At 38.2% G+C, this 24,974-nt stretch overlaps 5 protein-coding genes and 1 non-coding gene across 10 annotated transcripts; 3 read left to right on the top strand and 3 right to left on the bottom strand.

Annotated features, from left to right (window-relative positions):
• Window positions 1-739: 739 nt before the first annotated feature.
• LOC112201049 (OVARIAN TUMOR DOMAIN-containing deubiquitinating enzyme 1) lies at window positions 740-4,333 on the bottom strand. Its single transcript, XM_024342055.2, has 10 exons — window positions 4,209-4,333; window positions 3,745-3,927; window positions 3,586-3,651; window positions 3,413-3,496; window positions 3,161-3,283; window positions 2,415-2,467; window positions 2,251-2,300; window positions 2,070-2,170; window positions 1,447-1,727; window positions 740-1,059 (listed from the first exon to the last, which is right to left on the bottom strand). Exons 2-9 carry the CDS (start codon window positions 3,922-3,924, stop codon window positions 1,464-1,466), a joined length of 921 nt encoding a protein of 306 aa, XP_024197823.1. The 5' UTR covers window positions 3,925-3,927; window positions 4,209-4,333; the 3' UTR covers window positions 740-1,059; window positions 1,447-1,463.
• Window positions 4,334-5,519: 1,186 nt separating this feature from the next.
• On the top strand, window positions 5,520-10,309 carry LOC112201048 (DCD domain-containing protein NRP). Of its 5 annotated transcripts, none has more exons than XR_002936559.2 (6): window positions 5,525-5,746; window positions 6,110-6,619; window positions 8,287-8,403; window positions 8,538-8,932; window positions 9,508-9,964; window positions 10,068-10,309. XR_002936559.2 is itself a non-coding variant. In XM_040519291.1 (5 exons), exons 2-5 carry the CDS (start codon window positions 6,119-6,121, stop codon window positions 9,162-9,164), a joined length of 1,029 nt encoding a protein of 342 aa, XP_040375225.1. In that variant the 5' UTR covers window positions 5,520-5,746; window positions 6,110-6,118; the 3' UTR covers window positions 9,165-9,487. The 5 variants fall into 5 exon arrangements, 3 of the variants coding, with proteins under 3 accessions (XP_040375225.1, XP_024197822.1, XP_024197821.1); XR_002936558.2 differs by having other exon boundaries at window positions 10,034-10,309; XM_040519291.1 differs by lacking the exons at window positions 9,508-9,964; window positions 10,068-10,309 and adding an exon at window positions 9,149-9,487 and having other exon boundaries at window positions 5,520-5,746.
• Window positions 10,310-13,855: 3,546 nt separating this feature from the next.
• Window positions 13,856-16,392, top strand: LOC112201051 (ethylene-responsive transcription factor ERF113). Its single transcript, XM_024342057.2, has 2 exons — window positions 13,856-14,379; window positions 15,537-16,392. The coding sequence occupies exons 1-2, from the start codon at window positions 14,259-14,261 to the stop codon at window positions 16,124-16,126; spliced, it is 711 nt and encodes a 236-aa protein (XP_024197825.1). The 5' UTR covers window positions 13,856-14,258; the 3' UTR covers window positions 16,127-16,392.
• A 2,423-nt stretch (window positions 16,393-18,815) lies between these two features.
• TRNAL-AAG lies at window positions 18,816-18,896 on the bottom strand. Its single transcript has one exon. It is a non-coding gene; the product is annotated as a tRNA-Leu (tRNA).
• Window positions 18,897-18,981: 85 nt separating this feature from the next.
• LOC112200761 lies at window positions 18,982-20,646 on the top strand. Its single transcript, XM_024341771.2, has 5 exons — window positions 18,982-19,346; window positions 19,460-19,823; window positions 19,919-19,989; window positions 20,200-20,298; window positions 20,413-20,646. The coding sequence occupies exons 1-5, from the start codon at window positions 19,134-19,136 to the stop codon at window positions 20,500-20,502; spliced, it is 837 nt and encodes a 278-aa protein (XP_024197539.1). The 5' UTR covers window positions 18,982-19,133; the 3' UTR covers window positions 20,503-20,646.
• Window positions 20,647-20,736: 90 nt separating this feature from the next.
• On the bottom strand, window positions 20,737-24,729 carry LOC112200760 (E3 ubiquitin-protein ligase ORTHRUS 2). Its single transcript, XM_024341770.2, has 9 exons — window positions 24,079-24,729; window positions 23,102-23,625; window positions 22,890-23,015; window positions 22,361-22,463; window positions 22,203-22,264; window positions 22,014-22,116; window positions 21,772-21,919; window positions 21,460-21,677; window positions 20,737-21,286 (listed from the first exon to the last, which is right to left on the bottom strand). Exons 1-9 carry the CDS (start codon window positions 24,544-24,546, stop codon window positions 20,969-20,971), a joined length of 2,070 nt encoding a protein of 689 aa, XP_024197538.1. The 5' UTR covers window positions 24,547-24,729; the 3' UTR covers window positions 20,737-20,968.
• Window positions 24,730-24,974: the final 245 nt, after the last annotated feature.

Raw genomic sequence — 24,974 nt, 5'->3', positions numbered from 1 at the left:
AACGCATTCATATCTAAACACGACATTAAGGTTTGGTAAACATATAGTAGTGGCATTTTATAGCAATAGAATCAAGGATTTCGAGTCCTGACCTGACTGGAGGACATGGAATCCCATCATGGAGCAGGCCATCCCTCAATGTCAGAGAGAGAAAGAGTGACAAGAAGAACTGAAGAAGTTTATGATAAAGAGCCAAAAAGAAATGTGAAGGTGGCTATGTTAGCTTGTTATATCATTATATACAGGGTGTAGAGCAATTGGGGTTGAGGTAGGAAAGGGTTATTAATGGAGATCACCAACTTATCAGATTGTATAACGAAGACTTGTTGCAGATTTTGCAGGGTTGGATGAAGCAAATGGACCAACAATGCAAACAACATAAGCACAAACCCAATACTAGGCAATTTCTTGGTCTCCACTGAAAACTTCAATCGCTCTGTAGGCGAAATATTACTATAATGCAACTATCTTTGTGCGCAGTCTCAAGAAATGTATAGTTACAGATACTTGTAAAACTTGTTTCTCTTCTTTGCTATGTAATGTACTGCAAATATTCTATCCAGAGCCTCCAATATATTGAAGATAGCATGGATGTTGCAGCTTATTGTTTCCTGCTCCAGAGTTCGGTTAATGGATTTTCTTTTTGCTGCATATTTTGTATGTGAGCATATTCTAACAGGCAATGCATCTACCAAAAAGGAAAAAGAGAGGAAAAAAATTCTGCAAAATACCATCAGAATGTACCAAATGTAAGGCCTTGAATTCCCTTGAAAAGATGAGGGCATAAAGTCAACATTCAAGCACATCCATTACAGAAGAAATAGTTCATTTCAAATTGCAATTTCTTATGGACGATGACCTGCTCATTTACACTTGAAGCATTCCTGAATTGATAATTCTAACCATTCTGTTTTTTTTTTTTTCAGGCAATATTGTGCTAGGGATACACACAACAGATTACAAATACTTTGAACAGTTCAGAACAGAGTTGCATCCTCCAAATGAAAGAGAGCTTTGGCCTTCATCGTCTCAATCACCAACCCAGACATTCACAATTGCCTGTAAGTAATACATAAACAAAATCTCTAATGAACATCATATAAACATATATTGACATATCATAACACCTAAGAAAATGATTGCAAGCCTATCACCAATCACAAGTGGAGGGTGCTGCCATCAACCACTGTTCACATTCGATCTTTTTTTAACATATTCTGAGAAAACGATTTCATGTTTGACAACAACATTATAAAGGCAACCCTTTACAACATGATGGCATAGTGCAATGTGATTGGCAAGAAACAGTCAACAGAAAAGGAAAGCAAACATTAATGAACACTAAAGCAGTTGGCATCCTGGTAGGTAAGCTATAACAATGCCAGGTTTGGGAACCTATAGCATACAAATTAATGGCACAAGAACGTGTCAGAGCAACCAACTTACAGGAACAGGAGAGAGCATCACTTGGGGTAGAGAATATCGTAGTGACCTGGGCGATATAGCAAGGTAATAAAAGGACTAACTTTCTCAGGGCTATCGCTTGCATTTGGCAGATCATTGCCAGCAGGAACGAAATCGTGATGATTCACGCTAACACCACCAGAATCACATGAGCTGCGGTCAAGGTACACAACACGGATTGGCACACCCAGTGCATCTGACAGGGCAGTGATGTGCACGTGGTCACTTTCTTCACCCATTGGTTCCACTGATGACTTGCAAAACTATATTAAGACAAACCATGGGAGAGAGTCAGAGAGATAATTGCTTCTCAGATCCACAGCTCTGAAGAAATGACTTGCCGTCACACAGGATTTAATTCAGAGAAAAACAAAAATAGCAAAACGCACATGGAGTGAAGATCCATCACTTTATTGAAAAGATAAGAGTAAGATGACACTTAATGTGAGCCAATCATCTTAATTATGAAGCTATTTTGCACAATATTTCAAATAAAGGGTTCCTGAGTAGTTTTTAAAATCTTTCAATATTTCAAACAAGTCGGTCTAACTTGCAGCTACTAAATCATGCAATAAAGGTTCCTGAGTAGGCTTTATTGAACCTACCTGCTCTACGGTTGCATTGGTTAATCCCAATATAAAAGGTTCAAAAAACTCTGAGCGCTTCCTTATTTCACCAGAGGTAACAAATCTGAAAAACATCACAACTAACAAAACCTAATGTGTCAAGTAACAGAGGGAAGAAAAACAGCACATGAAGAACTTTGTGTCAATTAAAGTCACTCACCATAGTCGGATACTGACTGATCACGGCTCCGAAGTATGAGCTCATCATGACTGTGAAAAATAATAAAATCATGTTCACTGTAGTCAGGCATACAACTCAAAAGTAGGATACAATTTCAATTTTGAACTGTCAATAAAAAGAAAAGGTAAAGGAACCATCAGTACCTAATGGATTCTTCATTTCCTTGAAGAACACTATCCAGTTGCTCAAGAAATAGCTGAAACATTTTCCACATGGAAAAAAGATTCATATGACCTTGTCTTCATATAAAATAAAAGGGATTAAATATTCAAAACTTGTATTTAAGCAGGGAAAAACGTTATGGGGAACAAGAAATCCAAATGAAAAAAACATTAACAATGCGCTGATCAATACTTTCTGTATGTGAACCACAGCTTTAATATGTTCATATATAGCTTTCCCTAGACCATGGTTGTATCGTCTGACGTATTTATAAAACGACCACCAACTCTAGGTAAGACAGGTTCCATTTACCTCAGTGCATGCATTGCTTTAGTAGTTTTTAGTTGATACAAGCGAACATCGAATGACAACCATGATTCTATGAACTATTTTTTTTTCCCTTCACTTAATGTATTAATCAGCAATGACATACTCACATAATGTCTTAGCATATATCAACAGTATTTGGTCTGAAACAGCTATGGAAAATGGATGAAGAAAAAGAAAGATGTGCTTTGCAGTTCATATGCCAGAAATACATGATGCAGATCTATCAATATGATGTTCACATAGGAAACATATTTCATCTACTGTCAACCTGTGCTCATATGAAAGCTGACTAGCATGGAGAGTCAGTGGCTTTACTCAATACCAGAATTGCATCTAAAAGATTAACAATTGAAATAAAGGTACCAAGTATTTAGAGTGTATGAGTGAAGATAATTACCGAAAAGAAGTCCTCAAAGGTAAAGTCTGCATAACCCAAGCTCTGAAGTGTTTTTCTACATTGTTCAACATTAGCCTTGATACGATCAACTTCACTTACATCTTGTGATTCCAAAATATGCTCCTACATATAGAGGTCCCAAACTTCTTTCAGCAGCTAGAATAGGTACTTGCATCCAACAGGAAGCTTAAAGGCAGACTTCCCATTATGCAAAAACCAAAATTGTTCCAAAGAGTATATACAACAGCATACCAGGTATGAAAACATAAAGCTTCGGAAGAAGCAGTTCCCGTCGCCCCGGGTTCTCCTAATGGCAGCATATTGTTCACCAAGAACCTGCATGGCCATTAAAATTTCTTCCTTCAGAATCTCATACGAAAATCAATGAAACAAACACTAGAGAACACACACAGCACAAAGATAACCTTTATTTTCTCCAACAAAATAGCGCTGCCTGATTGATACTCAGCTGCCAGCGACGAGAGTGGTTCCTGTTCATTCAATCACAAACTTCATTGCATGATACAAACAAATGCAAAGAATTTGGAATGAGTCAGTGGCTTAATCTAGAGTTAGAGTGTTGCCTTGTCCCCCAGGAAGGGAATTTTCTCGGCCTCCTCGGCGCGAATGGCAGAGTGCTGTTGCATGATATCCTGGTCCCCAAAGCTTGCCCACTCATCAAAGTCAGGTGTTGCAACCGAGGGGGCCGGCCCAGACTCCACTTCCCCATCCACTTGTACTTGAAGCCCTTCCTGATTCTGCATTGCCTACTCCCACAAACAACAACCCCAATTCAAACCCTAATTCCTCCATCACTTCTCTATTTCTCTAACGCATATAAACTCCAATTTTAACACAAAACCCAAGAATCTAAAACCAGTAGCCGCCAAAAAGCAGCGTAATTTTCCTCTAGCATTATGAAAAAGATTGAGTCTTTAATCCATTGATTCATATAAAGAAAGAAACTTGATTACAATAATCTACTGGCAAACTCAGTCCCATTGAAATTTAGGTTCAAAGGGATGGGATGAAATTGGGGTCTGCCTACCTGGGGAGAAAACGGCGTCGTCTGGACTGGGCGTTGGGATCGAATTGGAAAAATGGGGTGGCGCTCTCTCTCTCTCTCTGGGTCTTTTGCGATGAAGACTTTGGAAGGTTTGGATGTCAGCTTTGTACTTACTTGTTCAGTAATTTCAGTGTTTACCTTTTTCACCCTTGCGTAATAATTCATCTAATTTTACTGTACGGATGAATGGTTAAGGCATGCTTTTACCGTGCAAAGTGTGCCGCTTTTTTTTCTCTTTCTGAAATTGCCCTCCAATAATATGCTTCGGCCACCGAGAAATGGACATGTCAGCATTAGTAATGTTTTAAACATTTCATCCTAAAATTAAATTTTTTTTTTTTTTTTTGAGAAATGAATGTGAAAATTTATTCACATGAGATACAATTATAAGATAATGTACGGAATTGTTATGACAAATTCTAATATGAAAGTCAGAAAACAAAAATGCATTCATTACTAACACTGCTACAAAAATGCATACTTATAACTGTAATTCGGAATAAGTGAAAAAATGTATTCACATCTCCTTATACCTAAACTAAGGTGGCCTCATTTAAAACTTTGTTCAGAGAAAACTCATTTGGACAAAACTCTAAACCGATGAAAGAATATCACTTACTAACTGTAACAAAGTTTGCAAGCCGCAAATAACACGACCAACGCGAACCCTAGAGCAAAATAGTCCTCTTCTTGATCTATAATCCTCATGTGGAAGCCATAAGCTGCATGTTCGTTTGAATGAAATCACCTGTCACAGGACCATGCATGTTCCACGAAATGCAAGCTCCCAAAAAGTATAGCTCTCCTCATATTTGTATTTAAAACTTGACAGTGTCTCAGTGAATAACAACATCACCGAGAAATTAACAATTGGAAGAACCGTCACCTATCCAATGGTATGGCATTATTAAAGTGTGGATATAGAGTTTAGCTTTTAGGTTTTGGAACGGAGCCTCAAAAATTGAAACTTAAGTTTTAGTAACTCAAATTCTTAAGCTTCGACGTCTTTGACATGACTTCAAATGATACATAAGCTTCAATGCTTCTCGTTACTTATAATTCAACGAATGTTTTTCTCTCGTCTATAATTATTTTTATATGAGCCATAAGTTGAACCACAGCTCATATCCAATACACCAATAAAAATAGAAAAAAATAAAAAAACCAAAAAACTCGTCTAAACTCAATTAAAATTTAAATAAAAAAAAAAAAAACAGGTTAGATATTGAAATCTGGAACTTGATTATATTTGGTATCAAAATCTAGTTTGGAAGAGCTTGGCCTCAGTTGCGTAACTCATCACAAAACATGAATTTTTCACATATATTGTCATAAAATCACACCAATTTTTCCATTTAAAAAAAAAAAGTTTCTAGTAACTTATTTTATATATAAAGAGAATCCCGTACAGTAAAAATGCATTTGATGGAATCGAGAGTAAAAGCAGTGTGTGAAGAATCTTTTCACGGCGGCAACCGCGCTTTGTAGTCGTCTTCAACCTCCACCACCTCGATTTCCGGGTATTCCTCTTTATCATCGCATTCATATCTTCCCCAATAACCACTATTAGTTGTTAATTGCATGCATTCGTTTATAATTCATGTTGTTATTGGATCAATTCAAGACGCTGCTCTGGGTTTGCCAAGTTGTTTATGATGATTACGCTTTACACAAGGGAATGGATATAGGGTCTTGTTTTCCGATTAGAATCGTTTGTTTTAGTTAATGTTGGATGCCCCCAAAGAGTAAATTGTTCTTCTTTGAAAATTTGGAGTGAAAAGTTGAGAATTTTGATGGTGGTGATATTATTGGGTGTACAACTGTAGATATAGAACAGAGGAATAATGCATTGTTTTTGCTATATATATATATATATATAACAGCCTATATCGATGGGAAAAAGACGAGGCAAGCGTCTAAGCAAAAGAGGCCTAACTAGAGATCATGATGGTAGGATTAGGAGGATAGACAAGAGTTTTACAAAGGAAAAGAAGAAATCGAAGAAGATAACCGAATCTTCCTTGCCTGAGACTGCAGCTGAGCTTAGTAGTAGTAGTAGTGCCAATTCTGCTTCCAATAAAGCAACTTCTTCTAGTCATGCTAATCAAGCTACTAGAGAAAGGCTTCGATCAAAAAACAAAGGCAAGGATAGTGGGCAATCACATTCTGGTTTTGTCTTTATGTGTAATGGAAAGACTAAACCCGAATGTTATCAGTATCGCGTTTTTGGGCTACCAATGGCAAAAGTAGAAGTTGTGAAGACAATCAAAAAGGGTACACATCTATTTTTATATGACTTTGACTTGAAGCTCCTTTATGGCACATACAGCGCAACTTCGGATGGAGCATTAGATTTGGAGCCAATTGCGTTCAACGGAAAATTTCCTGCACAGGTAACATTGTCCTATACGTATTTAAAATGTAAATTCCTTGAGTGCATACACAAATAAACTACTTGCTTCACCATATACTTCGTGCAGGATTTATTTCACTTTTCTTCCTTCTTTTATTATAATATTCAATAATTATAGTGGTATATATGTCAGGTAATGTTCACTTTCAAAGTTATCAGGCATATGGGATTGTCGTTTCAATCTAGACTACACATACAGATTGTCAATCTGGCAGAACATTCCCCAGGTTGAGGGTTAACAAAGACTTGTTTTTTTTTTGGGCTGAAGTTAAGGATTAGTATCTCAGTTCTTAATTCATATATGAATAATACGTTATACATCTCAGGTGTTCATAGGTGATTTAATGACTGTCATTCTAGTTCCTAACTTAGGTCCTTTATACATCAAGACTGTTTGACACTCACACACCCATTCATATTACCTATATACACACATTGATGTGTATATAACTATATAGTATAGTATATAGTTGTTAATTTTTAAATCCCATGTTGCCTATTAGACTACACATACAGATTGTCAATCTGGCAGAACATTCCCCAGGTTGAGGGTTAATAAAAACTTGTTTTTTTTTTTTTTTTGGGCTGAAGTTAAGGATTAGTATCTCAGTTCTTAATTCATATATGAATAATACGTTAAACATCTCAGGTGTTCGTAGGTGATTTAATGACTGTCATTCTAGTTCCTAACTTAGGTCCTTTATACATCAAGACTGTTTGACACTCACACACCCATTCATATTACCTATACACACACATTGATGTGTATATAACTATATACTATATACATGCGCATATATACCACATAAACCTGTGTGTATAGTCTTTATTAGATCTACTAGCATCTTATGTTTTGGATTATATGTGGACTGCATGGACCTGTCTTTAGAAAAAGAAGTCCAACCCAACTGTGTATCTGTGTTTTCCTTACCATATATGATTGAAGGGCTTAGATGCTCTCATTTAAATTAGCCCCTTATTACTTGTTTGCACATGATTGTGTGTGTAAGTGCATCATACTACTGATGGGATCATGGGACATGATTAGCTTGACGGGTGATAGTTATATGTTAGTGTAGTTTATAGCAAGGGCTAGTGTCAGGGATGGCAAGACTATAGAAGTTCAGGTGTAAAAGATGATAGTTAAGTAGAAGGTGGTTTGATGCAGAAAAGGCACAATCTTAGTGACTAGCACACCAGAAGGGTTTGGTAGGGTTTGACTGTCATAGTTATATGTAAGCGTACAGCAAGGGCAAGAGGCGGTTGGCAAGACAATAAGAGTCTTGGTGTGAAAGTTAGTTTAGTAGAAGGTTATTTGAAGCCGCAAAAGACACATTCTTGGTGACTTACAACTAAGAGGCTTTGATGGGCAGATCCAGCGAAATAGGACCAAGTTTGGAACACAATGCCATCAAATTATCACTTTAATGTGGAAAATGAAGATATTGCCCATTCCTCGTCTTTTTATCTGAATCCCCCTTTTTATTTTCAGGGCCCCAGATGTTAAATTCAAGATTTGCAAGACCTAGTTGAAATTTTTTCTGAATTCCTGTCTACGTAATAGAAATACATGCAACTTTTTGTCTGTGGTTTGCTTCATTTCTGATCATTGTTTTTTCTTTCTGTCAATTGTTTTCTTTTATTTAGGTCAGGTTTAAGATTTCCAAGGATTGTTTACCGCTTCACGAGAGTTCTTTTAAAACAGCCATAAGAGACAATTACCAGGGCGGTGGTAAGTTTAAACAAGAGCTGAATAACAAACAGGTGAAAATGTCATTTATATTCTTTTTGCTTGTTACTGGAAAGATTTTCAATTAGTTTCTTATCACTAAATAGTAGTTTTACCTTTTTGTAAAGAATCGTTTCTTACAGATTTTGCTTTGCAAATTTTGATGTAGGTGCGTGCTCTAATCTCATTGTTCCGCCCAATCACTGCATCAATGCCTACTTCTGCTGCCCATTACCGAGATGTGGCAAGAACAGGCTCATATCCATCTCCTATTAGGGAAGAAGGATTTCATCCAACAGCAAGGCCGTCTCTTCAAGAGGGCTTATATTTATCTAGCGTACAACGTGCTCATGCATTGCCACTTCTTAATACGCAATCCATACAGGTTGTTCCATATCCACGTTTTAAAAAATATGAAGCAGAAAGATGTGTGGCACGTGTTCAGCCTCCCATAGAGCCTCGACATGTTGTTCAGCATCAGCCAGATTCATATTATCTTGCAGCGGCCCATGAGCCATACGTGCCTGAAAAACCTTTCTTGTCCTCCCATGATGCATATAGAAGGTATTTTCCTCTGCCACAACTTTGTACAATTTAGTACACCCTTTGAGCCTCTATTATGTGGTCTTCTGTAATGTGGCAGTTTCTTTTATCTTCTATACAACTACCAAGATCTATATTAAAATGGAGAACTATGCAACCAACAATTACCTTCTGTCTTTGTCCTCGGAGAACTATGCAACCAACAATTACCTTCTGTCTTTGTCCTCTCTTTTTCAGGTTCACTCTGTCATGAGCTGTGATGGCTATTACTTGTGTATTAGAGTCAAATCTACTATTCTGTCTATTCTTTTGATTCAGAGGGTTATGCTAAATTTGACTTCATGCATCTCTTGGTTTTGGCTTCTAAAGTCTACAGTTAGTTTTAGATAGTGGTCTAAACTCTAAACCTATCAAGTGCTTGGCCTTGAATATGGACCAATTTTATTTTTTTCTAATGGATGGATGAAGTGAGGTTGGGGTTGTCTTCTCTGTCTTGTGGTAATTGAGTTCGAAGTTTTGTTTTTATTAGGATCTGATCCTTGCAAGGTTAGACCACCTCTTTGATTTATAAACGTGTGCACTGGGCTTCTTCACAGGCATGGGGTCACACTTCCACAGGAGATGGTTCCTAGGGATCAAGATGTTTCATATGGAAGTGTGTATCGCTTGTCACAGTTGCTGAAGGAGAGAGAAAGAGATATTGTTTCCCATTCCGATTATATTGCTGAAACCTATAGTCGACACTTGCCAACTCATCCAGCCTCACAGTTTAGGTTGCAGTCACATTCTTCGGCATCATCTTATGAGTTACCATCAACTTACCAACCATATGATCAAACAACGACCCATCAGGATCAGAACCCGGTGGATCGTGATCCTCTTCAGAGACCATTGCATGGAAGCTCTAATGAGGCAAGTTTGCCAATCTGTTCTCACCTGTCTTCCACTGGAGCTGCCCGCTACTACTGAATGAGACTTGGATGTGCAACTTCATTCAAGTCATGCTGCTGTCGTTGCCATTGTTCTGTTGCCAAGTTCTGGTTCGAACTCACTGTAAGATCATCATACACCATTTTTTTTCTTTTCCTGCCAGCAGTCTGTCATTTTGTTCTTTTATATTAGGGGAGAGCTGGTGTCCCATTTTCATCATGTACAGGCACCGATCCTTTAATAAATGTTTTGAGGCGCAATCCAGTGCTTGAAGCAACCGATTCAGTTAGAAGAATCTGCCTTGGCTAGCACCTTGCTAGAATGACTGCAGACTAGTGCACTTGGGAAACTTTGTATATACATAAGTTGATCACTCCTTGTATGATTAGCATGGATTCATAGATTCTTTCGCTGTTTATTTGAGAATTGGGGCAAATTGTGTTTTTTAGTACAGATTTTCTTGAATCTTGCTGCTTGGTTTATTTCTTTTGACAAAAACAGTGGAATGACCGTTTCATGGATCCAGAACTTTGTGATTGAGGTGTGGGCTCATAGCACGCAAAAGAACATGGGTTTAGCATTTCAAATGCAATTTTACAGCTTTCGTTAAATGGTAGTATAGAACCCATTTGAAGTAATCATTACCTCTCTAATGTCACGATGATGCATCTAAACCATCATCTATGGCTATCTGGTCCCTCCCTGGTTGGTCTAGGTTGGTCCCTTTCGACCTCGACCTGCTTGACAATATTGTCTTAAACATTTTGCATCCACCCGTGACCTACCTAGCTCGACTGGGATTACCAAATCTCTTTTATTTTGTGGTCGTCACTGGTGCCTCAAGTTTTCAAAATGGACTGTGCCCAATTCTGATTTGAATATTTGATGCCTGCCTTTCTTGTTTGGGGAAGTCATGACCAAGTACCAAGTATATAATTATATGCAAGTAATTTTGGTCGTCTCGTCCCTCTTAACGGTGACGTTTGTAGTGGCCTACTAAGTCAGCGACAGCTCCCACCATGGCCGGTTTCTGGGTCAGACGTTTACCAACTGACCTCCATTGGTAAACTAGCCACAAATTCAACTGAACCAGTTTGACTGCATTATCAATAATAATAAATAATAATAATAAATAATAATAATGCAAGTGCAGCAAGTTGGTTTACCTTTGTGTTTTTCAAGTCCTTCCGGGCCTTTGATTATATGGTGGAGGCACACGCCTCATGCATACATTTGTATAATTGGACATGGAGACAAATAATTTCCATCTAGAATCGAAGAAGAGGTCAAGAAGAAGAATGGAATGTATCCATTACGTGACCAAGCTAGTAATGGCCAATAATCATATGATTAAGACTCAGCCCACACGGATCCTACCAAGTTTTTTCTCTCTCATCCACAGTCTGATATGAGATTTCGGGAGTTTTAAGACAAATTAAAACACTTACGATATCATTGACTTTCAATATATACTCACAGAGTTTTCTTTCTTGCGTTTGACATATATAGACAATAACTATGTCAAAAAGAAATTTATAGACTTTGAAGGTCTTAAGAAATCGGAGGTCATACGCAGCCGGCAGCCGCCTTATGATGAACTTATACAACTGTGGAGTTGGCCCTAGCTACGGTAACAAATACAGTAAGATCATGCGAATGCCCGTTCTCAAAAGAAGTTAAAATGAGAGTGTTATTATTTCATTTCGCACTAAAAGAAAAGTTTTAAAATTCACAACTTTTATGTCTATATACTAAGCCCATGCTCGTGGATTTCCATGCCTGGATATTATATTTGGATTTACTGGTTTGCTTGGACTTTAGAGGAAGAATATATACGGATTTAAGTGTAGAAAAACTAGAAGCTAGAAATAGCATGTGTACGCGTGAAGAAATGACAAGGATCACATGAGGATCGATGAAAAAGACATCCAAATATATATTCGATTTCTAATTAAAAGTGAACATGCATGCATATATGTCTGTCCCCTGCAGACACGGTTCACCTTCCTGCCCTGCCTAGCTAGTAGTAGTACTACCACTACTCCATTGATCTCCTTCTCCATCTCTCGTGCTTCTTCTGGTTGAGGAGGAGGATCTCAGACTCTCGGGAAAATGATATATCAGTATCATTGTGATTTGTGACAGCTGAATTCGCATGCATATGCATGTACATTAACTTATATATTCAAGTACTTTAAAGCCAGATAAAAGCATGGAAGAAGGGCTTTTTCTGGCTTTAAAGATGAGAATACATGTGAAACAATTGTCTCTATTTGCAACTGCATGTGCAGAAAATCTTCCCCCTGTATAATTAACAATTGTCCGCAGCTTCCTGCGAAGGAGGCCTTATATATATATATATATATATATATATATATATATATATATATATATATATATATTTCTTCATGGAATATACAGTGCATTAATCGTATCGGCACATTAATCTTATATAAGCTTCTTAAAGCAATCGACTTGTTTTGTATAATTGTAGACTAGTTTGAAACCAAATAACACTAGTTTTTCACTGCGCACTACATAAAATTAGGGAAAATTCTATAATACATACCTATATATCATACACACATTTACAAATGTGACAACAAATTTGTTGTTAAAGTGGTAACATGAGTCATATTTTGTGTAATCTTAGTACTATTAATGGTAATTACACCACCTACAACATTGTTACAAATTCGTTGTCAATGTTAGAATTTTGTCTTAATTATGTGTAAATAGTGTAAATGAATATGGTAATTTTGTTCTCAATGTTGTAATTTTGATTAATATAAATTGTAATTTTTGTTCAAATAAATATAAAATAAGTGTATTATAAACATCACAATATCATAGCTTGTCTCTAAAATTAGTGTGCTAGTACATAGAGGTAGTCTACTTTAACGATTATTCATTCTAATTATGAACTTGTTTATATACACGTACTAACTTACGTTGATGGAGTCAAAACATTCACTTGAAAGCTCCCTCGTGAAATAAAAACTAAAAAGCACTTGTTCATGATCTTGACCTACATAATAAACCAAAATCATATCATAATAAAGGTATTTCCATTTCGACGGTGAAGAAAGGTCCAAGTCCAACATATATAAATCAATATAAGTAGTAGTGGACAGTGGCCATGTGAGGGTATATAGCTATAGGGAAATCCTCCTCCTTACAGAAACGTGAAACCCTAAAACAGCGACACGTACGGCGTGACGATCAATTAGGTTGAAAATCCCTATTAAGTATTGATATTAGCTTCCTAACTGTTTCAAAGGCCAATTTTATATTAGTCGTATTATCGTATACATATAGAACTGGGTCAGTTTGGTGTATAATGGAATACTACTACCCAAATCAATTCCGTAGGTTGATTACAAGTGGGCAAGTGCAGTCCAATTTTGGTACAACTCCATAAGATATCAGATCTGTAAATTGAACCATAAGTTACAATCAAGTCAATTTGCAAAAAGCTTCGATTTGAAAACCCTATTCTATGAAGTCTGAATTAACAGGGGAAAAAAAGAGAGAGATAAAGATATATTGTTGTATATAGCTAGGTTGGATTAAAGAAGGTTAGATAATAGAACACTTTCTTTGAACATGGTTTGGTCTTCAATTATTTTTGAAATTATCATGTACAATATTGAAAGAAAATTATATTTTAAAAAGTATAATTATTATCAGACAGTCGGACAATGGTCGTTTTCAAAAAAACGATAACACCAGAGTTATATACATCGTACGATGAACATAAATGATATCAAAGAATCGAACCAAATATTAGTCTAAACAAATAATAGCGTTAAAATTATATACATCAGAGGATAAACATAAATATTATCGAATAAATCAAAGATGACGCTGTTCTCAAAATAACGGTTACACCAAAATTATGTACACTAAAGGATAAGAAAGGGGTCAAAAACTTTTCCTTTTTTAAATTTCAGGGGATGATCACAACTTTCATTTCCTTCTCATATATATTTACCAAACCAAAAGAAGATAAACTCAAAAATCAGACCAATGAAAGCCTTCCTTTCTTAACCCTATTTTGTACTCAATCTCGATCTCTCTCTCCCTCTCTCCCTCTCTCTCTCTCTCCCTCTCTCTCCCCCTTGTGCTTTCTTTTCATTACCACCTCTCCCCACAACGCTAATATACCCTCGGATCTGATAGATCCTTGGTCTTGAAATCTTGATATATGTCCTAATCTTCTTCACACCAAGCAGGATATTACAAATCTAGACCATCTTTATATACCATCTTTGCCAAGTAGTACCTCGAGCTCGAAAAGGTGGATCATCACCGGAGGCATGGAAAGCGGCCACTTCCTTCGGAAACGTCGGAGGAGAAAGAGAGGCACGATGAGTTCTCTCCTTCTAGCTACGAATCTTCGTGGACAGAAGCCGACATGTCAGCCATGGTTTCTGCTCTCACTCAAGTTATCGGAAACCCCGAAGAAGATAACAAGGTGCAATCAAACCCTTCAGTGAAAGATGAACCGGACCGGTCTCAACCGGTTCAAGATCAAGGTACATAGATCATAGCTACATATACCAACCAAGCTTCTAGTATCTTTGATTTACTTCTTTTTCCTTTTGATTCCCTTTTTCTTTTATTTTTTCCTTAATTTAGTTCATATGATACTGACATGTGCTATTGGATTTGTGTGTGTAAGGTGTGCTTCACAATTTGGTTTCTGATTTTGATCCCTTTGTTTTTTTTCACACTGCATTTGCATTGTCAAAATGGCAATGATCTTACACTTGTCCGTCTTCAAATTCCTTTTTGGACAAAGATATATAATATAACTTGGTCATCACTAGCTAGCTAGATTGCTCTTACCTTCCTTTAGCCCTATCAAAAATTTCAAGCTTGTACCAGCTGTGTGAGTATGTGTATGACTTAAATACCCAGACGCAGATTTGACTAGAACTCTAGTAGAAATCATATAGGGTCCTTTAATAATGTAGACAATGAAGTTCAATGTATCCTAGCAAAGCTACTTTCCGTGAAGAACCTTCTTTCTATATACCTCGCCCAACTAGCTAAAATTGGTTCTTGTTTCTTCTTGGGACATTAATTCTTTCATGTTCTTCTCATTTCACTACAAGATCTTGTGTGTTTGTCCTCACTAATTAGTTTAATTACAATCCAAACCGTGGGGTCTCATCCTTTTGGTTTTTCCTAAGTCTAGTCCATCTTGCCTCAGCATTATCTAATCTTGAAAATGACATGCATCTAACCTTTAAATGCTTTTGTACGTAATAGTTTTGTGTTGGCACTCAGGTAGCTAAGTTTTGTGGAAGATTTGGTAAACTAATTAAGCTCAAATTGTTTATCTAAAAGAGGGTTTACCTACATTCCAGAATAATATACGAATGAGATTGTTATGATCACTTTCAGTTTGTCATCTTACATTCCAAAATCAATAGGTACTCAACTATATGAAATTGAGAGTGAAGGTTAATTTGTAAAGAAAAACATATGTATATATATAGTAAGATTATATAGTTAAAGCCAGCTCTTTATAACACTTTGACATATACTAATGTTAGTGTATAGGGCACACTTGCAACTGACACTCCTCTTCTTCTTCTTCTTCTTCTTCTGGCTAGCTCCCTTATGACTTGCTTTGTCCGACTTTGACATATATAATACTAAGCTATGAACTTGTGTGTTTGTGAAGAGAGTACTGTGAGAAAAAGACATTATAGAGGAGTGAGGCAAAGGCCTTGGGGCAAATGGGCAGCCGAAATCCGAGACCCTAAGAAAGCAGCTCGAGTTTGGCTGGGAACTTTCGAGACAGCTGAGGATGCAGCCATTGCATATGATAATGCAGCTCTCAAGTTCAAAGGCACAAAAGCCAAGCTCAACTTTCCTGAGCGAGTTCAAGGCAACTCAAGCTTCCTTATGCAGGGTTCATCCGGCACAACAAGTAGCGGCAGCAGTGTCTCCACTGAACGAAATCCTGGCCGACCAGCTGCAACCGTTCCTCATCATGATGCTCCCTTGGTTGCGGCATCCCAGCAGCAGCAGGAAAGTAGTAGTTTTCCTGATCTATATCAATATGCGCAGCTGCTTCAAAGCAATGATATTGATTTCAGCTCGAATTATCAGTACACTTCCAATCCATTCAATCATCCGCAGTTTTCTACTCCACAGTTTCCACCATCAACATATTATCCGTCTCATCAACAACAAGGACAGCAAGACGATCATGGTCAGGAAGATCAGCATGATAACAAGAACTGGAATAGGCGCAATCCGAGCGAGTAGTAGCTAGCTAGTGGTAGTAGTACTGCATAAGTATTGCTATTTAATTTTGAGGTTCTTTTCGATCTATATATATATATATATATATAATAATATATTATTGAGAGCATTTATTTGTTTTGTTATATGTTATTCTTATATATTTTTCAAGTTCTAGCTAGTAGTTTGATCTTCAAGCTGTTTCTTTCCCATTACTATACTAGTAGACTCGGTTGGTAAGTTTGCCAGACTTTTACGTATGTATTGTTGCAGCCATGCATTTAAAGAAACACTAGCATATGTAGTCTATCTCAGTCATATATATATGTGAGTATGCTCTAGTTCCGTTGATTATCATTATATTTTGATGCATAAGGGTACTTGGACCGCAAAATCCCATATAAGACCTGCAGTTGGGGAAGGTGCATGTTTGCATTACGAAATAAAGTAGTGTTTGTAAATAGATTTTCATCCAAATATGAGTGAAAGACAGTAGAACTTTCACGTTCCAAATTTTTTTGTTTCTTTTGGCAACTAAGCGTCACATCCAAATTTTGTTAAAAGAAAAAACAAGCAAGTAGTCACATACACATATAATACATTCTTGAATGTATAAAACAAACTCAAAATGAAGTGCATCGTCATAAAAATTGTATCTGCAGTTTTATAATAGATTTCACATATTTTATTTGAGTTACGAGAATCGCGGTTCATTAAATACGTGCATAAAAGAATATTACATATTGAGCTTAGTGTTCATGGAGAGTAGGCTCTACATATTTTGTATTAACGGACGGTCAGTATAGTAGAGAGAAAACTAGTTTTCATATTAGAATGAAGCTCATCCCAGAGTACAGAAAACACTCGAATCCACTATTATAAGTGATCTTCATGTTTCAGCATATGCATAATTCGGTACACAAGCATTCGCTTATATCCATATTATGAGAAAAAGTACACCATCATCACGTCTTCAATCAACCTCATATATATTCGACTCCAATCAAAAGAGACATCCTTGTTATAAGAAACGAATCTAAGTATGCAGGAGATCAACATCACATTACTCAGAAAGTATTCCATCCCCACTCTATTCCTTTCACACACTTCTCAACCCACAAACGCTCTATATATTTTAAGTCGGCTAGTCTACAACAATCACCATCACCACGCTACTTATTCACATCAATTTCTCACCAAAAAAAATCATTAGAAATAACTTTAAAGTGAAATAATAGTACAGCTTTCCGATACACTTTTACTGCATGCCGACTTTTATTTTAAATGCACGAACCATGGGTTTCCCATCATCATGACCCATCATCATCACTTCTCAATCGCCGGTATCGACTTCATCCACGTTTCAATTTGCAAAAGTCGGAGCAAACCCAAAAAACCTTAATTACCCTAGATGCACGTAAAGTGATGCAATTTGTAACACTCAAATTTATAACAAGCTATGTAAAAAAAAAAAACATGTTGATTATGCTTTTGAACTTTGGCTCCCACTACCTGTAATGTGTCATATCGTACAATTTAACCCTTTATTCTCCACTTGCCTTAGATAGAGATATTTAATATGTCTAATCAAGTAAGATCAAGAATATAAACCGAAACGTACGGATAGTATTTAAATTTCTTACCAAATTAAAAAATTGTCGACTGAATTCAAGAACCTTTTACACAGCATTTAACGTTTTCATATCATTTGGAAAAGATCGTTATTGACAATTCTTCTCAGTTCTCACAGAATTAGTTATGAAACCATCATCCATTTATCCAAGTATAGTGATGTTTAAATTAGATATGTGGCATTGACGTACACCGCTAAAACCCTAAGATCTTTACTCTTTCTTGTCATAGACGATTAGTACAAATTAAAGGACAAATTACCCAACTCATGGCTGAAACCCGCTAAACGATGCGCATGCTAAAGCACCCAGTGGGCCTTTACCCAACTTGCATCCCCCCCCCAGCAAAAGGTTAGGCCGGAGTGGGCCCAGCCGCAAAACCGTCCAAAAGCCCAGAATCAAAAAACGACAAGGAGAAGCTTCCTTAATCCTCGCGCTTATTATGCAGCGCATGAGTGCTGACGTGGGCGCGTCTATCGAGGGGAAGGGGCAGAGCATGGGATTAGGGCAAGATCTGAAAACGACATGTAGGCCGGGGCGGATCGGAGTGGGACCCAGACAATAAGGGGACACACACTGGTTTTTCTCCACGCTTTCGGTTCACTTATGTCAAGTTTTGCGGCTACTATGCTTATCTTTCTTCTTACTCCATTATGTTTTGAGAAATGAAAACCCTAGATCGTGTTCAGTACAAAAGCAAGAAGTGTTCATCCTTTTTGTTATGCTTTGAGTAAAATGAGGTAGCTGTCTAGGTTTTCTCTAAGTACATGAGAATCGGTCTGTAATTAGTATATAAAATGTTTGTCGGATGCTTCTTTATGTTCTTGTGATTGTGTTTGTTTTGGAGTTGCAAATTGAATGACTAGGCGTTCTGAACTTATGATCATGATGATGATACCAATCACAAGAATTGGGCGTTCTGAACTTATTTATGGCCCAATTAATGTGGGAATTGAGTTTAGACAAAAACAAGTTAATTTTCATAAAGTTCACCCAAAAAGAGTTGGCCCAAATCACACAGTTTTGAAAGTTTCAAGTTGGCCCAAACATGAAAAGGTCAATTTTAGGGAAAAAAAATGAAATGTTGACAGTGGGATTTGAACCCACGCCCTTTCGGACCAGAACCTTAATCTGGCGCCTTAGACCAACTCGGCCATATCAACAAAGTTGAACATCAATTGAAGAAATTCATATTTATAATATATAGTTTCTTGTCGAATTTTAGACGCGACCACCTCTCGAACTGCATTTCACACACTCGCTCTGCTCTAGTAGCGTCCACACATCCGAACAGAGCCAGTACGGTTTCCATTATCGACTAAAACACCAAAAATTAACACCCGGTTGGTATTGAAGTTGCATTAATTAGCTACACAAGTTTCTGTCTTCTGGGTCCGGCCATGGCTTCACATATGTTGTGTGCATCCATTGTCACTCCTACTCCTGCATCAAACCTCACCAAGCTTCCAAGGCCTTCTTCTTCTTCTTCACCCAGACTGCCAATTCGACTCGGGTCTTTCAAGTGCAAGGCTCAAAGCTCAAGCTCTCAGTCTCAGACTGTTTATCAGGGCGTCTATGGCCCTTGGTCTGTTGACTCCACCGACGTTAAAGAGGTACCACTGGCTATTCTGATAACCAATCCCATAAAACCCAGATGGAGTTTTCTATCTTAATTGCTAAAGCTTAAACCTTTTTGGTTTCTGGGCTGTTGTTTTTGGTGTGGCAGGTGATTCTGTACAGGTCTGGATTGGTGACTGCAGCTACGTCATTTGTAATTGCAGCTTCTACTGCTTTTTTGCCCGACAGTTTCTTGGCCACTGAGATTGTTAAGCCCAATCTTGATTACATATACGCAATTGGAGCCGGTGGGTTGGGTTTGTCGTTGGTTCTGATTCACATTTATGTGACTGAGATTAAGCGCACTTTGCAAGCGTTTTGGGGGCTTGGTGTTGTTGGGTCTTTGGCTACATATGTATGCTTGGCTCAACCAGCTGGAGAGGGCTTGGTTCAGTATGTTGTTGATAGCCCAGTTGCTGTTTGGTTTGTTGGTCCTTTGTTTGCAGCGCTCACAGGACTGGTTTTCAAGGAAGGTAATTTTGAATAAATCAAAATGAGAGCTATGTAGAAGTAGAACATTGCATTGTTATCAGAGTAATCTTTAAATTGAGTATTGAACTTATCTCAGGTCTTTGCTATGGAAAGTTGGAAGCTGGAATTCTCACATTCATTATACCCATTGTTCTTCTTGGGCACCTGGTATATTGCTCTTGCATATGTCTTGTTCAAATTGATCACTTAAAATGTTGAATATGTAGTGAACTATAGAAATTGGGTCATTGATCTTCCATGTACATTCACTTTAAATAATACAATGATTAGGAGAACCAATTTAAGGGCCCAAGGCAACTGCATTCTCTTATGTCGTGTTTCATTGAGGCACTGATGAAGTTCGCATTTGAAATACAGAGTGGGTTGATGGATGATGGAGTGAAACTTTCTCTACTGGGTTCATGGATGGCCCTGTTTGTAATATTTGCTGGCAGGAAGTTCACACAACCCATTAAGGTAGTCTTCTAATTGACTTGGTTGTAATCAAGATTTCCTTTTCAGTTTCTGTTACCATTTGAGATCAATGTGCAATGCATTTGCTAATGAACTGACTGTATTTTCACTTTCAAGGATGACATCGGTGACAAGTCTGTCTTCATATTCCAGTCTCTGCCCGAGGACGAGAAGAAGGCCTTGGTTAAGAAGCTTGAGCAACAGTAGTATAGTTAGAATCCCAATTAGTATGATGAGCCGCAATGTCAGTTTAGTCTATAGTTCTACTGAACAAGAATTTTGTGCTAAACATACTGTACAAGCCTAGTGTAAAGCTACTCACCAAATATAGAATGGTTCTTCGCATTCTTACGGTGTCTTGGTGCTTGGTTATTTTGAATTGATAGGAACTAGAACTATTCATCTTACATATGAGATCATAAAGTCTGCGAGCCACTAATCTTGACATCAAATTGAGACCTGAATTTTATTACTTTGAGAAGCGACACTATAAGCTTAGTAAAAAGTCGCAACCATTTACAAAGCTGAACTCAAGAATGGCATAGGAGAAAACTTTATTGAGCTGCAGACCAGCATTCTTATTGAGAACAATAGATTTATAAACGAATTGATGGGCCAATTGGTGAAGGAAACTTGATAGGATGACCATGAGAAAAACTTGATCATGAATCCATCAGACTGCCACTGCCATTTTACTCTTCTTACTCCTCCTGGCCGTTACCCCAGCATGACCATCCACCGCATTTTCGGCATTGTTTGACTTCTTTCGCTTACGAGTTGGCTTCTTTTGCTCACAAGCTTCTTGCGGTGTAGTTTCAGTCTGGGGTGCTGGTGAGATGCTTTCTTTGGCTTCATCCACAGTCTCTTTACCGTCATTGTCAATTTCTTCCTGTTCCTGATCTTCTACTTCCTTTTCAGCTTCCTCTTCCTCTTCCAAATCTTCCAATTTCTGCTGCATGTCTTCTATGGCATTCATGAGATCCGTATTAACCTGTCAAATGAGGAAATCATAGAATAAGTCAACTATGCTTGTATCAACAGACTCGTAAAACTTTGTAACCATTTGAAGCTCAGATTAGATGTATCAGTATCAACTCGATCGGTTAAATTGATGAACACATAAGACATTACAATTGACCTTCCCAACAAAGCAGCCAGCCATACCTTTAGATTTTGGAGAAACTCAGCTATGTCAGTCGAACACAGCGGGCAATTCATGACATTCTTTTGTGGTCTCAGTGTTCTTCTTCCATGGCATGTCCTCTCTTTTATATAAGTCAAACCAGCAAAGGCACCTTCTAAGCATGCTTTGCAGAAGTTGTGAGCGCATGGTGTTGTAACAGGGGAAGTCAAAACCTTATGACATATATGACAGCCAAACTCTGCGTTGGCCACATTTTGTTCCGTAAACACATCACTATGCATAATAATAGTAAAACAAGTCATCACATACATAGTGCGATCAGAAAACTATACCTCTCTGGATCTCTTCTTCCATAATCTGTCTCTGCATATAAGCTCTCTTCACTTTTACTTTCTTCCCCTCCTCTGCATCCCCACTATCCTCCACTGGTTGCTTGCTAAGTGGTGGAGGCTTTTTCCACAACCAGCACTCTTTTTCTTCCTGAGACCCAGAAATGACATGTCCAGTCACATTTTTAACTCGATATGAAATGTAAAGCTAAATCCTACTAAAGCAGCAATCCAAACAATCTTACATCGTAGTCCCACGATGGAGATCCTTTTCTTTCTGTTATATCGGTTGCCCCTTTCAACTCCTTTATAAATGGCAGAGGCCTTGGTCGGTCCCCATGAACATCACTACAGAATGAGTTTCCAAAAGTTAATTGTGCACATAGAAATAGCGAGATTTGAGCAGGAGGTGTGGGGAATTCATTATACCATACCATGTCCAAGGAGCAGGTTCGTTATCACATCTCATGAAAAGGTATCTGCATACCTTAAATCCCTGCCAGAACAAAACCCTTTTACTAAACATATTGAGAGTCAAATCTAAGACTTAATTTTGTAAATTATTCTATTGCAATCATGAGTGATTGTTTACCTGCGTTCCTTTCTTTCGCCAACATTTTTCAATTCTGTAAATCCCATCGTATCGCACCACTGCTTCTCTAGGCGCATATGAAGACCGCTTCTCTTTGTGGGATCTGCCCAAAAAAGAATAACCAAGACAATTGAGAAAATGCTTGCTAAAACATCAAAAGATAGTATTACGGCGACACTGTAATCTCTTTGGGAATCCATACTTACTCAGCTTTGGTGCCATTATATGGAAAGAAACGCATGATTTTTAATGGAAAACATCTAACTATATATGTAAGATTTGTCAACGCCAAACTATCTTTATTCCTAAAGGAGTTGGGACTCAGAGGCAATAGCAATCAAGCAGTAGAGCAAAACTTTTGCCACCAGTCCACAAATGCCAAAACTAGACTTAAGCAAGAAATCATCATGGTGCAAACTTAGAAGAAAGAAAATTACAAGATTTCTGAGTGACCAACATTTTTCTATTTTGGGACAAATGACCTATTTAAATTGGTTTTTGATCAGCAGCAAAGGTATACACAACTCACCTCACTACTCGCACTGGATAACCCATTCTGCAACTTAACCTCAGCGCCTCATTCATGTGCGTAAACTCCTGGTCTTTACTGTGTTCTTTGTTCGTCCGTTTATTTCCACTTAAATCTTTTCCGCCACTGTAACCAAACGAGATTAGTACAACAAATAAAATGAAGCTGAATCAATATATAACAGTAATGAGCTGGTTGTCATCTTTCAATACCTTCCGGTATAAATGAACCACTCGCCGTGGTCCTCATCGTCTTCATATCCTCCGGACAAAACTACCGACTGAGCCCCATGCCTACACTGCCCCGAAATCCCTGCAACCACAGAGCGATGAATCCCCCATTGCCTGCATTCCATCCTATACTGCCAAGTCCTCCCCACCAACACACCCTCATTCCTCTCTGGGTCATACTCGGCCGTTATGGGACCAAAATGGTCCTTAGCAGTCGTAACAAATATTCTTCCACTCGAGGCATTAGCATTTCCAGCCTTCTTCGCTCGCTCGCTTCTGAATGCTTTGTCCGGGCGGTCCTGGTTGTGAAGGTAATGCGCCACGGGGCGTTGGCCGTCGCCTGCGGTGGCGCGTTTGTCTACGTTCGCTCTACGAATCGCCCTCACAAGAACCTCGTTGATTCTCAGAGACGGTGGAATCGGTTGGCGGCAATTTGCACATTGTCGTTTTCCTTGTGCTACGTATCTGTCGTAGCATTTCAGGCAGAAATTGTGACCGCAAGGTGTCTGGGAAACAAGGATCAGTAAATTCAATTCCGTCACATGTCCCCAAAAAACAAAATTCAATTCCGTCAACACATTTGACACTAATTTCCACAACACAATTAAAATAATAATAATAATAATAATACAAATCAGTGAGACAATAAAAAAAACATATATTTCCCAAGATTCGATAAACACGTACTTTTTATTTGAACAAACATAACATCAATCGAACTCCTGATACCTAATGTTAATTCAATTTCTAAACCCCGCTTCATTACTTTTCTGTAAGAGAGTTGCGTTAAGACATTTTATTTTAGATTTCGATAAATTCATAAATGAATTGTTCGGATCATGAAAATTTATAACGAAATTAATTGTTTTAATTATAAAGCTGAAAGCTGAGAAGTGAGAATTATCCGAAACAAATATATAGTTGAAAGAGAAGAATTTTGCAGAGAGTGGTGTACTAACCGTAACGGGTCTCTCAGGAAGATGCATGCAAATCGTGCAGCAAAAGCTCCGTAGGAGTGCGTCATTACCACCGTTCATCTTTTTCTCGGAATCTGCGCCATCGCTATCGGACGGCAGCAATGCGGTTTTGGACATCAACGCCTGTCGTTTCCTGGCCTTTTCTCTCTCCGTCAATGACTCGTCGGCCTCCAGGGCTTTGATAGCGGCTATGAGACCGTCGTCGCCTCCGTCACCTCTGCCGCCGACAGGATTCACAGCAGCCTGCTCGGAATCGGCCGCCGGAGCACAGTCCGGACACTCCCAGTCCAGAGCCTCGGCCACAGTATCGGGACGGACAGAGAGACAGGACACGTGCCAGGGGGAGGTGCATGTGTTGCAGGGGAGAATCTCCTCCGGCGACGGCATCTGATTGCACATCATGCAAATGCCGTCGTTGCAGGGAAGAACGGAGACGTCGACGTCAGCCATATGAGCGAGGTCGTGGATTTCGTGAGTTTTGTGGGTCCAGCACGAAAAACTAGAGTAGCAGACTCCTCTTCTGTGACAGGGGGGTGGGGAAGATGTCAAGATGTGAGTGGGCTTTTATTTTTATAGCAAAGGCGGGGGTTTGAAAAAGTTCAACTTTTTTTGGTTTTTGGTATGAAATTTTGATTTTTTTTGTATCTACCCCAAACCCTTGTTTATGAGTCGGCCGATATATAAGGGAAAATATCCAGGTACGTACATGTCACGCTCCAAAACTTTAATGCATGACCAAAATTAGATGGATACAATCATACAAATGTGTTGGGATTATTTACCAAAACGAGGAGGGCTGGTGAGGAGAATGTAGAAATTACCACCATGTTTTTTGGGATAGAATTACGTAGTTTAACAGTGTTTTTAACTCTCGAATT

This window comes from Rosa chinensis, chromosome 4 (genome assembly GCF_002994745.2).
Source record: "Rosa chinensis cultivar Old Blush chromosome 4, RchiOBHm-V2, whole genome shotgun sequence".
Lineage (NCBI taxonomy): Eukaryota > Viridiplantae > Streptophyta > Magnoliopsida > Rosales > Rosaceae > Rosa > Rosa chinensis.
The sequence above is the reverse complement of the archived record's forward strand: the minus strand, read 5'-3'. Positions and strand labels throughout refer to the sequence as shown.

What these genes read in the sequence shown, in the direction of transcription:
- LOC112200760 (XM_024341770.2), bottom strand. Translation starts at nt 24,546, where the DNA reads ATGGCTGACGTCGACGTCTCCGTTCTTCCCTGCAACGACGGCATTTGC. An exon ending in GAACCTGCTCCTTGGACATG is followed by an intron (nt 22,117 to 22,202) that starts GTATGGTATAAT and finishes CTCATTCTGTAG; the next exon opens with TGATGTTCATGGGGACCGAC. An exon ending in AGTTTCTCCAAAATCTAAAG is followed by an intron (nt 21,287 to 21,459) that starts GTATGGCTGGCT and finishes CTCATTTGACAG; the next exon opens with GTTAATACGGATCTCATGAA.
- LOC112201051 (XM_024342057.2), top strand. Translation starts at nt 14,259, where the DNA reads ATGTCAGCCATGGTTTCTGCTCTCACTCAAGTTATCGGAAACCCCGAA. An exon ending in TCAACCGGTTCAAGATCAAG is followed by an intron (nt 14,380 to 15,536) that starts GTACATAGATCA and finishes GTGTTTGTGAAG; the next exon opens with AGAGTACTGTGAGAAAAAGA.
- LOC112200761 (XM_024341771.2), top strand. Translation starts at nt 19,134, where the DNA reads ATGGCTTCACATATGTTGTGTGCATCCATTGTCACTCCTACTCCTGCA. An exon ending in ACTCCACCGACGTTAAAGAG is followed by an intron (nt 19,347 to 19,459) that starts GTACCACTGGCT and finishes TTGGTGTGGCAG; the next exon opens with GTGATTCTGTACAGGTCTGG. An exon ending in AGTTCACACAACCCATTAAG is followed by an intron (nt 20,299 to 20,412) that starts GTAGTCTTCTAA and finishes TTCACTTTCAAG; the next exon opens with GATGACATCGGTGACAAGTC.
- LOC112201048 (XM_024342053.2), top strand. Translation starts at nt 6,119, where the DNA reads ATGGGAAAAAGACGAGGCAAGCGTCTAAGCAAAAGAGGCCTAACTAGA. An exon ending in ACGGAAAATTTCCTGCACAG is followed by an intron (nt 6,620 to 8,286) that starts GTAACATTGTCC and finishes TCTTTTATTTAG; the next exon opens with GTCAGGTTTAAGATTTCCAA. An exon ending in AAGAGCTGAATAACAAACAG is followed by an intron (nt 8,404 to 8,537) that starts GTGAAAATGTCA and finishes ATTTTGATGTAG; the next exon opens with GTGCGTGCTCTAATCTCATT.
- LOC112201049 (XM_024342055.2), bottom strand. Translation starts at nt 3,924, where the DNA reads ATGCAGAATCAGGAAGGGCTTCAAGTACAAGTGGATGGGGAAGTGGAG. An exon ending in CCTTTGAGGACTTCTTTTCG is followed by an intron (nt 2,468 to 3,160) that starts GTAATTATCTTC and finishes AAAATGTTTCAG; the next exon opens with CTATTTCTTGAGCAACTGGA. An exon ending in TCAGTCAGTATCCGACTATG is followed by an intron (nt 2,171 to 2,250) that starts GTGAGTGACTTT and finishes AGGTTTTGTTAG; the next exon opens with TTGTGATGTTTTTCAGATTT.